The sequence below is a fragment of the Pan troglodytes genome, chromosome 11 (assembly GCF_028858775.2).
Source record: "Pan troglodytes isolate AG18354 chromosome 11, NHGRI_mPanTro3-v2.0_pri, whole genome shotgun sequence".
Lineage (NCBI taxonomy): Eukaryota > Metazoa > Chordata > Mammalia > Primates > Hominidae > Pan > Pan troglodytes.
The window spans coordinates 118,790,755-118,806,107 of NC_072409.2; the positions used below are offsets into that span (position 1 = coordinate 118,790,755).

At 37.9% G+C, this 15,353-nt stretch overlaps 1 protein-coding gene across 1 annotated transcript in view; it reads left to right on the top strand.

Moving 5' to 3' along the window:
- Window positions 1-411: 411 nt before the first annotated feature.
- LOC129136087 (MAM and LDL-receptor class A domain-containing protein 1-like) overlaps window positions 412-15,353 on the top strand; it is a 51,189-nt gene continuing 36,247 nt past the window's right edge. The window contains exon 1 of the mRNA XM_054659349.2: window positions 412-554. Within this exon, the coding sequence (XP_054515324.1) occupies window positions 540-554 (15 nt within the window). The 5' untranslated portion in view covers window positions 412-539. The remainder of the gene's footprint in view (window positions 555-15,353) is intronic.

Consider the following 15,353-nt stretch of genomic DNA (forward strand, 5'->3'; position numbering starts at 1 on the left):
GAGAAGCACTCCATTTCTTTTTTCTTGTAATCTCTAGCATGTTCATATGCATAGTTTCTGAGTCAGTAGCAAACTAAGAACTTCTTGTGTGATTCAAGCTAACCCCTCGATTATCAGAAGCAGATGTTTCAAACGACTGAAGATCAGTGAGGCATATCCTATTTACAGGTTAATAATTGACTACTAGATGCAGGTGCACCAAATGGTCTTAGAGACATTAGATAGGAGAGACAATGTCAGTGCTCCCCCTACCCTGCCTCCCCTAATCTAAAGCCTACTCTGTTTCTTTTATCAAGTGATTGGCTGTATGTTAACAGAGCCTGGGGCACTTTCCTGTTGAAATGCCTTTAATCCCAAGCAACTGGATTGATTTTTTTTTTGGATGGTTTAGATTGGACGACTGATTATTGGACAGAATGGCATCTTGTCTACACCTGCGGTTTCCTGCATTATCAGGAAGATCAAGGCAGCTGGTGGAATCATTCTAACAGCCAGCCACTGCCCTGGAGGACCAGGGGGAGAGTTTGGAGTGAAGTTTAATGTTGCCAATGGAGGTATGTGGTTCAGCATATGCCTTAATAATCACGATTTCTTTCCTCTTATATTATTATAGTCTCACAGTGACCCTTTGATGATAGACAAGCAAGGTGCAGAGGACCTAGCTCAGAAAAATTTAGTGAGGTGCCCAAAGTGACCCAACAAAGAAGTGGCATGAAGGGCTCATGAACCCATTTGGGTGGTCTCTTGGTCCCCTGTACTCTTCAGCATAAACTATTGAATAGTTGATGCTTATCTGATATGGAAGGACTCTGAATTTTAACATTAAAACATACCCTGAAGGTCGTTGTCTAAATGACAATGACCCTCATTTTACACATGAACAAATCAAAGGCCTGAGAGGCTGAGTTACTGCTGAAGGCCACAGGGTTGATCAGGGTCAGATTAATGATTTTTAGCCCAAATCCTGGGCTCTCTTTTTCCTACAGTGTTGACTTTCTCTCAAAATCATAGAATTGTTTCACTTTTTCTTATATTCACAGCAATTTATAGTTTGGGGGTCCTTAGTGGAGGGGGTGGGATATATGTATGGAGTAATTTTCTTTTAAAAATTGAACACACAAAAAAATAGGGAGAATAAGAAATAGATAACATGTACTCATTATCTTGTTTTTCTATTTTGCTTATCTTTTTTTTCTGAAGAATTTTAAAGCAAATTATAGCACAAGAACATTTCACACCCAAATATTTTTGTATGCATCTCTTAAAAAGAAAGACACATTGCTGCATGACCGTGCTAACATACCTAACAATAATAACATTAATTCTCCAATATCACCTGAAAACTAATCTATAGTCAAATTTTTCAATAATCCCCAAAATATTATTATTTATAGCTGTTTTATTCAAATCAGGATACATCTAAGGATGCCATGCATTTGCTTGGCAAGTCTCTTAAATCTCTTTTAATCTAGAACGCTGAGTTTGCATGAATGTGGGTAGGAGCCAAATTTTAACCAGCAACAGTTACCATTATAAATTATTCCTCATCCCAGGCAAAGCAGTGCATTCTGAAGGGAAAACTTATTATCTATCCCTCCTTGTAGACGTTTTACACGTTATCCAAACAAGAAAGTGTATTCATGTTGAATATTTAAAAAACAATATTGTAACCACAAAGCAGAAAACTAAACCACCAAACCACAAAGGTAGACAACAATAGAGGAAGAAGAGAACAAATTATCTACAAAGTAACCAGAAAACAATTAGCAAAATGGCAGGAGTAAGTCTTTTACTATCAATAATAACCTTGCTGGTACATGGGCTAAACTGTCCAATCAAAAGATATAGAATGGCTGAGTGGATCAACAACAAGATCCAACTAGATGCTGCCTACAAGAGACCCATTTTTAAACTTTAAGAATAGGCATATATTGAAAGTAAAGGGATAGAAGGAGATATTCCATGAAAACAGACAGTTACCAAAAGAGAGCAGGGGTGCCTATACTTATATCAGATAAAACAGACTTCCAGTAAAAAGCTGTTCCAAGAGACAAAGAAGGTCATGATTTAATGATAAAGAGGTCATCTTATCAAGAGGACATAACAATTGTAAACATACATGCATCCAAAATTGAAGCACTTAAATATGTAAAGCAAATATTAGTGGACATGAAGGAAGAAATATACAGCAATATAACACTAATAGGGGACTTCAGTACTCCACTTGCAACAATGGAGAGATCAACCAGACAAAAAATTAACAAGACAACAATAAATTTGAACTATACTTCAGACCAAATGGACCTATCAGACCTACATACATCCAACAACAGCAGAATATACATTCTTCTCTAGCATACATAGAACATTCTCCAGGATAGACCATATGTTAGGCCACAAAATAAACCTTAACAAATTCAAAAAGATTGAAATCATGTCTAGTATTGTTTCCAACCACAGTAGTGTGAAGCTAAAAATCAATAACAGGAGGAATCTTGGAAAATTTACAAATATGTGGAAATTAAACAACATGCTTATGATGAACTAATGGGTCAAAGAAGAAATCAAGAGGGAAATTAAAAAATATTTTGAGATTAATGACAATGGAAACACAATGTATCAAAACCTACAGTATGCAGCAAAGTCAGTTCTAAGAGAGAAGTTTATAGCAATAAATGCCTAGATTAAAAAAGGAAAAAGATCTAAATAAGTAGACTAACACTATGCCCCAAGGAGCTAAAGAAAGAACAAACTAAACCCAAAGTGAGCAAAAGGAAGGAAATAATGAAGATCAGAACAGAAGCAAATAAAATGTAGTATAGTAAAACTATAGAAAATATAAATAAAATCAAAAGTTGGTTCTTTGAAAAAATAAAATCTACAAACTCCTAGCTAGATTCACTAAAAAAAGCAGACTCAAATAAATAAAATCAGAAATGAAAGTGGAGACATTGCAATAGATACCTCAGAAATAAAAATGGTCATAAGGGATTATTATGAACAATTTTATGCCAACAAATTGGAGGACCTAGAAGAAATGGATAACTTTGCTGCTACTCAGATACATTTTATTTCAAAAACATACACTAAGGTGTTGCTGTTGGATCTTTCCAAAAACGTATTCACACAGAACTTTCAATCACACTGAGCCATATTTGAACAATCTTTCAAGGTCAGCTCTGGCATAAGCTAACATTATACCATTTAACTCAGAAATTTCTTTAGTATTTGATTAATGGGTTTATGTTTGATATGTAATGTAATTTTCTAATGCTAAATCAAGTGGTAATTTTGTTAGTCAAGTTGATTTAGTGGCTTGGGAAGAAAGCTTTTAATGTTCCCCTAATTTTTCTTACCTTTGACATGATCCTTCACATGTCTTATTTTGCTTAGTGATTTTTCTTTTCTTTTTTTTTTTTTTTTTGAGACAGGGTCTTACTGTACCACCCAGGCTTGAGTGCAGTGGTGCGATCACAGCTCATTGCAGCTTTGACCTCCCAGACTCAAGCTATTCTTCCACCTCAGCCTCCCAAGTAGCTGGTACTACAGGCACATGCCACCAAACTTGGCTAATTTTTGTATTTTTTGTAGAGACAGAGTTTTGCCAAATTCTCAGGCTGGTCTGGAATTTCTGGGCTCAAGTAATCCTGCCTTGGCCTCCCAACATGCTGATATTACAGACATAAGCCACAGTACCTGGCCAGTTTTCTTTTTTAAAAAATCTCTTGGTTATTAATTTGAAGCCTTCCTTTTCATAGCTGTGCTCCTTAATTGGGAGCAAATATGAATGGACCACAACTTAGCCAATTTTCTATATACGATCTTTGCCATCCTAATTTAAAGGAATATTAATTCTTTCTTTTCCTCTTTCATTCCACAAACCTGTATTGACTACATCTAAGTTCTAAATGGTGCACTGGATGTTGAAAAAGTTGATGATGAGCAAGAACAAAATTCCTCCTTTCAGGAGACTTACAGTTCAATATGGGAAATATAATTTGTTAAAATATAAAAGTGCAATTGTGTTACATGCTGTACGAAGTACATGTTGACATGTGAGTATATAATAAATGGGCTGGAGACCAGAGGATTGCCAAAGAGAATGGGCCTCCTGCTGAGATGAAAAGTTGAACAGGGATTAGTTGGCGAAAGTGGAGGGACGATCCTTTCTAGGCAGGAGGAAGAACATGCACAGAATCTCTGAGGTGTGATGCAACAAAGTCTATATAAAAAACTGAAGAAAGGTCTAATGTGGCTTAAATACAGAAGCTAGTAGGAGAGGAGTTGAAAAGAGGCTGGAGAAGTAGAAAGTGTCTGCATTCTGCAGGAACTTATATTGTATAAAAAGAATTTCCCTTTATTCTAAGTGCAATGTGAGTCATAGAACCCCACCCCTGAGGACTTTTGCAGTTTAAATAGCAATCTTGAGTAGTTTTCAAGTTTTTATTTTTTATAATTCTTCAGAATTCCTTTATTAAATAAACTCTTACATGAAACTTGAGATGGATGCATAGGTGGGTGGGCAGATGGATGGATGTATGGGTGGATGTTTGGATGAATGGGTGGGTGAATGGATGGGTTGGTGGGAGGGAGGGAGGTAAAACAATGGGAACAGTGTAGTTAAGCAGACACACCCTAGAGCCAGACTACAAAGGCTCGAATCCTTGCCTTGTCATTTACTAGCTGTGTGACCTTGAGTAGTCACTTAGACATTCAGCACTTCAGTTTCTCATCTGATGATGGGCATAGAAGTTGAAACCCATGTCATAGGAATATTGTGACTACTGCATGAGTGAATGCGAAGCATTTATGATGGCACCTGGGGCAGTGGGTACTCTGTAAATGTTTCCTATTATTATTATTATTTGAGATGGAGCCTCACTCTGTTGCCAGGCTGGAGTGCAGTGGGGCAATCTTGGCTCATGCAACCTCCACCTCCCAGGTTCAGGTGATTCTCCTGCCTCAGCCTCCCAAGTAGCTGGGACTACAGGCACACACCACCATGCCCAGCTAATTTTTGTATTTTTAGTAGAGAGAGGGTTTCACCATGTTGGCCAGGATTGTCTCGATCTCCTGACCTTGTGATCCAACCCCCTTGGCTTCCCAAAGTGCTGAGATTACAGGCGTGAGCCACTGCACCCAGCCTCCTGTTATTATTATTACTGCTGACTGAAGCTGGGGAGAATCTCCCCTGTCCCGACCAGTGCAATTCCTGAGACATCAGAGCTCCTGGGAAACATTGCTTTTAGGCCACTTAACTAGTTCCTTTTCTTATTTAATGGAGCAGATAATGAGGCCCAGAGAGAAGATATCACTTGCCCAGGCTCACACAAAGCCAGATTTTGAACCCAGGTCTCCTGGCTCTTGGGCTTTGTGATTCTCAGAGATCTTTCTGCATGTGATGAAAATCAAGGCAGTACATGAGGAATTTGAGAAGGTCCAGCAACCTGTGGCTCTAACCTTGACTGAGCTGCTCTCTCTGCTCCTGGACCCCTCCAGGATGGGTCCAGAGGCCTTCTGCTAATGAAGTAGCAACTCAAACTCTCTTCTGGAGTGGCGATGGAGGTGGATGAAGGCAGTGAGCTATGAGCTTAGTTCACACTTGGACCATGTCTTAAGAGCATAGGATACAAGGTGTGACCTGCAGTACATGCAAAGTGCGGTGATTAATTCACAGATAAGCCTTGTCAGCTTCCCCTCATACCCTCCCTCTCACTCTTGCTCTGACATATTAGAGCAACTGTCTCTCTCCTCTCCAGAAAGATAGGCAATCACAGGCAGTGGTGCCCCTCTGATATTTATGTGGGATCTCCAAGGTGATGGAGGAGAGAGGCCTTTAGTTTGTATCAAAACCAGAAGAACTGTTTATCTTCTATCAGGTGACAACCCTTCATTCCTTTACTTAACACATTGATTAGCATCTGCTATGTGGCCATGTGCTAGGCAGGGCCACTTTCTGAGTCCTGTGAAGTCAGTTGCATAGTGTCCTGCACTTGAAAGTGCCCCACATTCGGTTTAACACTCTGCTGTCACATTAATAACGATATCTCTACACTTCTGTTTTGTCAGCGAAGTCCTGTAGGACAAGGGGGCATGCACAGGAGCAGAGGAGCCACATGTGATGTGTGTGGCCGCCATTCCCTGCCGCCCCATTCACATAATCTTCTCCATGCCTCTGGGGAGCCATGCTGTGGGATGTGCAGGAAACTCAGCATGCTGTGAGTAGAGGCAGGGTTGTTAGTCAGTGACTGAGTGAGCGGGGCACTAACCAACTGGAGAGGCCTCACTTTCCACTGAAACCAGAATGTGCTTGTACACAGAAAGAAGGCAATGACATTTGAAGAGACACAAATGACTGAGGAGCTCTGTTGTATCCTCTTATTGGAGTTACTTCCCTGTGCTAACCGACCCCCGTGTTGAGATGACATGAAAGGAAATGGCAGGACACTATGGCCACAGTGCCCTGAGGGTGCCCAATCTCGTCTCAGAAGCTAAGCAGGGCCTGGCCTCGTTAGTACTTGTATGGAACAAGAAAAGGGGAAGAGAGAGCAGCCTATAGCTCCTGTCCTTTCAGTCCTTCCTTAGTGTCCATGATCCCAAGGTAGGGAGTGTTGCTGGTGTGTGTGGGTGTCAGGAAGTGAGATAGAAAGAGCTGAGCTAGTTTTGTGCAGCGTATCTACTGTTTTAGCAAGAATGAAATACATACACATGGATGAGCTATGGAATGTGAACTGTGTAATTGTGTTGATTCTACATATGAGGTCAATGCTAATATTTTCATTTATACCTTGCATCCTACAATATAAAAACAAATGTTAAAAAGTCACGATAATTTAAATTTATTTTTTATTTTATTTTATCTTATTTTTTTTAGATGGAGTCTCGCTCTGTCACCCAGGCTGGAGTGCAATGGCATAATCTTGTCTCACTGCAACCTCTGCCTCCCACATTCAAGCCATTCTCCTGCCTCAGTCTCCCGAGTAGCTGGGATTACAGGCATCCGCCACCATGCCCAGCTAATTTTTTGTATTTTTAGTAGAGATGGGGTTTCACTATGTTGTCCAGGCTTGTCTCGAACTCCTGACCTCATGATCCGCCCACCTCAGCCTCTCAAAGTGCTGGGACTACATGCGTGAGCCATTGCACCCAGCCTTAAATTTGTTTTTTAACTTAGCATGACATTAAATAGCAAATAAAAATACCATGACAAGTCAAGTGAGAGAGAACACAGAAGAAAGGAAAACACTGTATGTTTGAGCACCTTCAATGACACTTTTTCCTGCTCTTTGAACAGAAGCACTGCATTTTCATTTTGCCCTGGGCCTCATGTTACGTAGCTGCTCCTGGTGTTAGGTACCCGGACGCACCACAAACGAAACAGATTCGTTCCCCACAGAGCTTATTAGTCTAGTGAGAGAAACATACTTTGAATAGTCCCAGAAATACATCATTATAAGATAAGTCTATGAAAGAAGTGTAGAGCATTCCTATTCTTGTCTCTGAACAGGGCAGACTTCTTGGAGGAAGTGAAATTTGAACTGCGATGTGAAGAATGAGCAGGAGTTAGTGAGGTGAAGATGAGAGAAGGAGTGTTGCAAACACAGGTCAGTCTGTGCAAAGGCCCTGAGACACAAGGAGCCTAGAACCACGGCTCGAAGACAACTGTCTGGCTGGGGCATGGCTCGTCTTACAGATCACATTAAGGAACAAATAATTATGTTAAGAGTTATGGGCTGCCATTAAGGATTTGGATAAGAGAGTCTTACAATCACATCTGTGTTTTCGAAAGGCCTGACACTGATTGGTACATGGAGTACAGCCTGAAGGGAACAAGACTTGTTAGAAAGGAAGCTATTGGCTGGGTGTGGTGGCTCGCGCCTGTAATCCCAGCACTTTGGGAGGCTGAGGTGGGCAGATTACTTGAGGCCAGGAGTTCGAGATCAGCCTGGCCAACACGGTGAAACCCCGTCTCTACTAAAAATACAAAAATTAGCGGGTTGTGGTGGTGAGCACCTATAATCCCAGCTGCTTGGGAGGCTGAGGCAGGAGAATTGCTTGAACCTGGGAGGCTGAGGTTGCAGTGAGCCTAGACTGCGCCACTGCACTCCAGCCTAGGTGACAGAGACTTCCTTTCCAAAATTAAAAAAAAGAAAGAAAGAAAGAAGAAAGACAGAAAGGAGGCTATTGCAGTAATGCAAGTGAGAGACCATGGTGGCTTAGGCAATGGTGGAGATGGAGGAATTTGGGGGAATTGATTGGGTTCAAGAAATAGGCAGGAGGAAACACGATGGATTGGGTGGGAGTAGGGAAACAGATGAGAAGAGGTATCAGGAAAGCTGCCTAGGTTTCTGGTCTGTGCCACTGTGTGGATGATGAGAGAATGTGTCAGCGGTGGAGGCCAAGGTCTGAAAGTGGAGGGGGTAAGAGTGAGAGAGAAAATTGTAAGTTTACCTTTATGTTCAGCTGAGGTCCTTTCGAAACATACAAGCAGCAGTATGAAGAATTCCTTGATATATTTGTCCGGAGCCCAGAGTGACGTTTAAATAAGAAGAAATAAACTCGCTAGTAAAAATTGCAGACACACAAAAGGCTTGAACAGGCACTTCACAAAATAGATTTTCCAAATGACCAATAAACACATAAGTACTCAACATCATTAGCCATTAGAAAAATGCAAGTTAAAACCACAATGAGATACCATTTCACACTAGAATGACTAAAATTTTAAAAGACTGACAATGCTAAATGTTCCCAGGATGCAGAACAACCAAAACCCTCATATATTATGGGGGACATGGAAAATTGTACAACTCCTTTGGAAAACAGGTAGTTTCTACAGAATTTCAATATATACATACGATACAACTCAGCCATTGCATTCCTATTTACCCAACAGAAATAAAATCATTTGTCTACTGAAAACTTTGCAAAATAATGTTCATTGCGGCTGTAGCCATTATAACCCTCAAACGGAAACAACCCAATGTGCATGGATTGTGAATAGATGACAAATGGTGGTCCATCTATACAATGGAATATTGTTCTTCAACAGAAACAAACTACAGGTCCATGTAACAACATGATGAGTGAAAGAAGTCAGATGTAAAAAAGTACATATGTATGATGCAATTTATACGACACTCTAGGCAAAACTAATCCTTAGTGATGAAATCAGATCTGAGGTTGCCTGGGGCAGAGATGGGGGTAGCTGACTGCAAGGAGGTGTGGGGAGGGTTGTGAATTTTGGGGAGTGATGGAGCTGCTCTGTATCTCAATTGTGATGTGGTTACACAACTGTATGCATTTGTCAAAACTCACAGAACTACACTCTAAAACGTATACATTTTACTGCATGTAAATCTTACCTTAATTAAAAATTAAAAAAATTGAAGATGTGGATTTAGGTAAGATTCACTAAGTGATAAAGATAGAGTTGAGTTACAAGAGAATTGTTATCTCCATCTTGCATGGGAGAAAAATGAAGCTCAGAGAAGTGAAGTGGCTTCCCAAGATCACACAGCTACTAAGTAGCACAGCTGGGGCTCAAAGCCAGAGCCATGTGATCAGATGGCCCATATTCTTTTTGTTCCCTACCATCAACCAAGCTCAGGCCCATGGCTAAGCATGATGGCCAAGCAGGGAGGAGGGTCAGCTCCTCTTCAAGGAAGAAAACAGCATGCTGTTCTTTATATATGTAAATGATGTTCTGTTCCTCACCCATCACCACTAACCCTAACCCTAACCCTATAATATATATATATTATATATATATATATATATAATTCACTTGTTTGTTTTTAGACACATAGGTTGATTCCATATCTGATTATTAGAAATAGTGCTACAGTAAACATAAGAGTGCAGATATTTTTCAAACACAATGATTTCATTTCCCATGGATATATACCCAGTAGTGGGATTGCTGGGTTATGTGATCGAATGATTGGTTTTTTTTGTTGTTTTTTTTTTATTTTTTAGCAAACTTCTATAAAGTTTTGCTTAATGGTTGTACTAGTTTACAATCCCATCAACAGTGTGTAAGTGTTCCCTTTTCTCCACTTCCTTGCCAACTCTTGTTATCTTTTACCTTTTTGGTAATAGCCATTCTAATGGGTGAACTGTTATGTCATTGTGGTTTTGATTTGCATTTCCCTGATGGTTAGTGATGTTGAACATGATTTTATTATATATTCGTCTTGACCATTTCTATATTTTCTCTTGTGGCATGTCTTTTAGTTTATTTTGTCCTTTTTTTTTTTTTTTTTTGAGAAGGAGTCTTGCTCTGTTGCCCAAGCTGGAGTGCAGTGGTGCAATCGGGGCTCACGGCAACCTCCATCTCCCTGGTTCAAGCAATTCCCCTGCCTCAGCCTGCTGAGTAGCTGGGGTTACAGGCACACGCCATCATGTTTGGCTAAATTTTTATATTTTTAGTAGAGAAATGATTTCACCATATTGGTCAGGCTGGTCTCAAACTCCTGACCTCAGGCAATCCACCTGCCTCAGCCTCCCAGTTTTGCCCATTTTTAAATAAGTTATTTATGTTTTTGCTGTTGAGTTGTTTAAGTTTCTTATATAATCTGGGCATTAACTCCTTAGCAGATGTATAGTTTGCAAATATTGTATCCCATTCTGTAAGTTGTTTTTGCACTCTGTTAAGTTTCCTTTGCTGTGCAAAAGCATTTTAGTTTGATGAAACCCCATTTATCTATTTTTGCTTTTGTTGCCTGTGCTTTTGACGTCTCATTTAAAAAATCCTTGTACAACCCAAAGTTATAGAGAATTTCCCACATGTTATCTTCTAGTAGTTTTTCATAGTTTTCAATCTTACCTTTAGGTCTTTAATCGCATTTGAGTTGATTTTTTTATAAGGTAAAACATAGGGGTCTAATTTCATTATCCCACATTAGATATCCAATCTTCTCAGTACCATTTAATGAAGAGACTGTCTTTACCCCTGTGTGTGCTCTTGACTCCTTTTTTGAAAATCAGTTGACTTTAGGTATGAGAATTTATTTCTGAGCTGTATATTCTCTTCCATTGGTCTATGTGTTTGCTTTATGGCAGTGCCATGCTGTTTTGCTTACTATGGCTTTGTAGTATATTTTGAAGTCAGGTAGTGTGGTGCCTCCAGCTTTGTTATTTTTGCACAGGATTGCTTTGGTTATTTGGGGTCTTTTCTGGTTTCATACAAATTTTAGGGTATTTTTTTCTATTTCTCTGAAGAATTTCATTGGTATTTTGATAGGGATTGCATTGAATCTGTAGGACATTTTGTTAGTATGGTCATTTCAATAGTATCAGTTCTTCCATTCCATGAGTATATAATGTCCATTTTTTGTGTATCATAAATTTTTCCATCACTGTGTTATAGTTTTCATTGTAGAGATCTTTCACGACCTTGATTACATTTATCTGCAGATTTCTTGGTAGCTATTGTAAATGGAATTCCTTTCTTGATGACTTTTTCAGATAGTTCACTATTAGTGTATAGAAACACCACTGAATTTTCGGTGTTGATTTTGTATACTACAACTTTACTGAATTTATTTATTATTTCTAGTAGTTTTTGGTCAAGTCTTTAGGGTTCTCACTCTATATAAGTATATATAGAAAGAACCCTAAAGAGAGAGAGATCATATATATCTATATGATCATATATATAGATGTATACATATGTATGTGAGATCACATTTTCTACAAACAGAAACAATCTGACTTCCTTCTTTCCAGTTTGGATCCCTCTTATTTATTTCTTTTGTCGAATTGCTCTGGCTCTGACCTCCAGTACTATGCTAAATAGAAGTGGTAGAAGTTGACATCCTTGTCTTCCTCCATATCATAGAGGAAAAGCATTTAACTATTCACCATAAATAAGATGTTAGCTGTGGGTTTGTCACATATGGCCTTTACTGCGTTGAGGTACACTCCTATACCTACTTTCTTGACAGTTTTTATCATAAAGGAATGTTGACTTTTGTCAAGTGTTCTTTTTGCATCTGTTGAAATGATCACATGGTTTTTGTTTTTCTTTCTATTGTGGTGGTGTATCATATTTACTGATTTGTGCATGTTAAGCCATCCTTTCATCCCTGGGATGAATCCCACTTGATTATAGTGAATACTCTTTTTAGTGTGCTGTCGAAGTCAGTTCACTTGTATCTTGTTGAGAATTTTTGTATCTATGTTCTTCAGGAATATTGGCCTGATATTTTCATTTTGTGCATGTGTTTGTCTGGTTTTAGAATCAGGATATTGCGAGCCTCATAAGATGAGTATGGAAGTATTCCTTCCTCGTTACTTTTGTGGAAAAGTTTGTGGAGAATTGGTAGTTATTCTTTAACTGTTTGGTAGAATTCAGCAGTGAAGACATCAGGTCCTGGGTGTTGGTTGTTGTTGTTGTTGTTTTGATGGAAGATGTTTTATATCATTATTGATGTGTTCAGATGTTATATTTCCTCACAATTTAATCTTGGTAGTTGTATGTGTGCAGAAATTTATTCATTTTATTCTACGTTATCAAATTTGTTGGCATATAGTTATGAGTAATGTCTTACAATCCCTTATATTTCTGTGGTGTATCAGTTGTAATGTCTCCTTTTTCATCTTTTATTTATTTGAATTTTCTCTCTTTTTGTCTTAGTTTAGCTAAAAGTTTGTCAGTTTTACCTTTACACTTTGTCTTATTTATCTTTTGAAATATTTTTTAGTGTCTGTTTCATTTATATCTGCGGTGAGCTTTATTATTTCCTTCCTTCTACCAATTTTGGGTTTAGTTTGTTTTTGATGTTCTAGTTACTTGAAGTGTATAATTTTCCTTTGTGATTTGAAAATCTTTCTTCTTTTTTGGTGTAGGCTTTTATTGCTATAAATTTCCCTCTTAGAACTGCTTTTGCTACGTTCCATAGGTTTGGGTATGTTGGATTTTCATTCTTACTTGTCTCAGTGACTTTTGAAATTTTCCTATTAATGTCTTAATGAGACCTATTGATTTCTTGGGTGCATGCTATTTAATTTCCATGTTTTTATAAAATTTCCAAGGGCTTTCCTGTTGTTGATTTCTGGCTTTATATCACTGTAATCAGAAAAGATACTTCATATGATATCTGTCTTCTTAAGTTTATTAAGACTTATTATGTGTCATAATGTATGATTGGTCCTAGAGAATGTTTGGTGTACAGTTGAGAATAATTTGTATTCTGCAGCTGTTGGATGATGTATTTGTCTGTTTTCATACTGCTGATAAAGACATACCCGAGACTGGGTAATTTACAGAGAAAAAGAGGTTTAGTGGACTCATAGTTCCACGTGGCTGGGGAGGTCTCCCAATCATGATGGAAGGCGAAAGGCACATCTTACATGGTAGCAAACAAAATAGAATTGAGAACCAAGTGAAAGGGTTCCCCCTTATAAAACCATCAGATCGTGTTAGACGTATTCACTACCACAAGAACACTATGGGGGAAACTGCCCCCATGATTCAATTATCTCCCACTGATTCCCTCCCACAACATGTATGAATTATGGGAGCTATAATCAAGATGAGATTTGGGTGGGGATATACAGCCAAACCATATCAGGTGAGATCTTCTTTACCTGCTAGGTCCATTTGGTCTATGGTATAGTTTGAGTCTGTCATTTTTTGGTTGATTTTCTCTTCATATAATCTGTCCATTTTTAAAGTGGAGTGTTGAAATTTCCTACTAATATTGTATTGCAGCCTATCTCTACCTTTAAATCTAATATTTGCTTTATATATCTGGTTGTTCTGGTGTTGGGTACATATATAGTTACACCTAAGTGATATATATGTTATGTCCTCTTATTGAATTGGGCCTTTTATCATTTCATTATACAGTGACATTCTTTTTTATATAGTTTTTTTATTTAAAGCTTTTTAAAATATGACATGACTGTGGCTACTCCTGCTTGCTTTTCATTTGTTTGCATAAAATATATTTTTCCATCTCTTCACTTTCAGTCTATTTGTCTTTAATAGTGAGGTAAGTATCATGTAGGCAGCATATAGGTGGGTTTTGCTATCTGAATCCATTTATCCACTTTATATCTTTTAATTAGAGTTTAATCCACTTCTATTCAAGTTTATTACTGATAAATTAGGACTTCCTTCTACCATTTCATTAGTTGTTTTTTAGATTACTTGTTCACTTCTTCCTTTCTTATTCTTTATCTCTCTAGTTTGGTGGTTTTCTGTGGTGCTAAGCTTTGTTTCTTTTCCCTTTTTGTGTGTGTGTGTGTGTATCTGCTGTAATTTATTTCTTTCTGGTTAGTGAAACTAACATACAGAGTCCTGTATTTGTAACAGACTATTTTACACTGATAACAACTTAACTTCTGTCACATAAAAATACTCTTGACTTCTCCCCCCCCCACACACACAATTTATATTTTTGTTACCTTACATTGCATCTTTATGAATGGTAGACTCCATGGAACATAGGATCTATGTCACAACTAAATAAATTATTTAATGGCAGCATTAAAGCAGCCCAAAGAATGTGAAAAACTGGTGTGGGTGTATTTAACTTTTTAAAAACTATGTTTCATAATGTTTTCATTAAAAAGTCTTTATCAGTTTGCTAATGCCTAATTTTTACAACCAGCCACCATAGATTTTACAGGATAAATATATTATTTCAGTAGTAATTGAAGCAGAATTTTTGTTGCTCTTCTTACCCTTAGAGATTGTGTATTATCCTCAGATGTAATTCTTTGATTTTTTTTCTTTTCATGTTGTTACACATAGTTACCAACAATCAATGTGAGAATAACCTTTGAATATTTTCAAGCATTAAGATTTGTTTATACAGCTGCACAATTAGACAACCAACACTCTTGGGTCTTTACCTCTCAGCATACACCTGATTATTAACTTAAAGGTATGATGGGAAAAGTATCAATTTTTCTTGGTCACCTAGATTTAGAAATATGTAATAACCATAAGCTTGGGTCTGCTTCTTCAGAAGCCTAGGAAGTGGAGTGATGGTTCTCTGAAGAGGCTGGAAACAAAGTATGTGTTTCCAGAAGGCTTAATAGAATATGTTGAGACATAGGCCATTAACACAAAAGTGAAAGAAATGCAAAAAAAAGTATGAAAGTAAGGATTTGAGAAGGGAAATTTTATTTTTAAGTCTAAGATTCCTATGAATTATATGAAAGTAAATGTCCTATCCTTAAAATTAGCCAAAGGAAGCACTTTACTTATCAATATGATATGACTTTTCATACTCTTATCTAAAGATATCCTAAACTAAGATTCAGTTTTCTAAGAAAAGACCTTTTACTCATGCTTTAAAGCATGTTAGAGGATTCCTACCACATCACATCATGTTGTT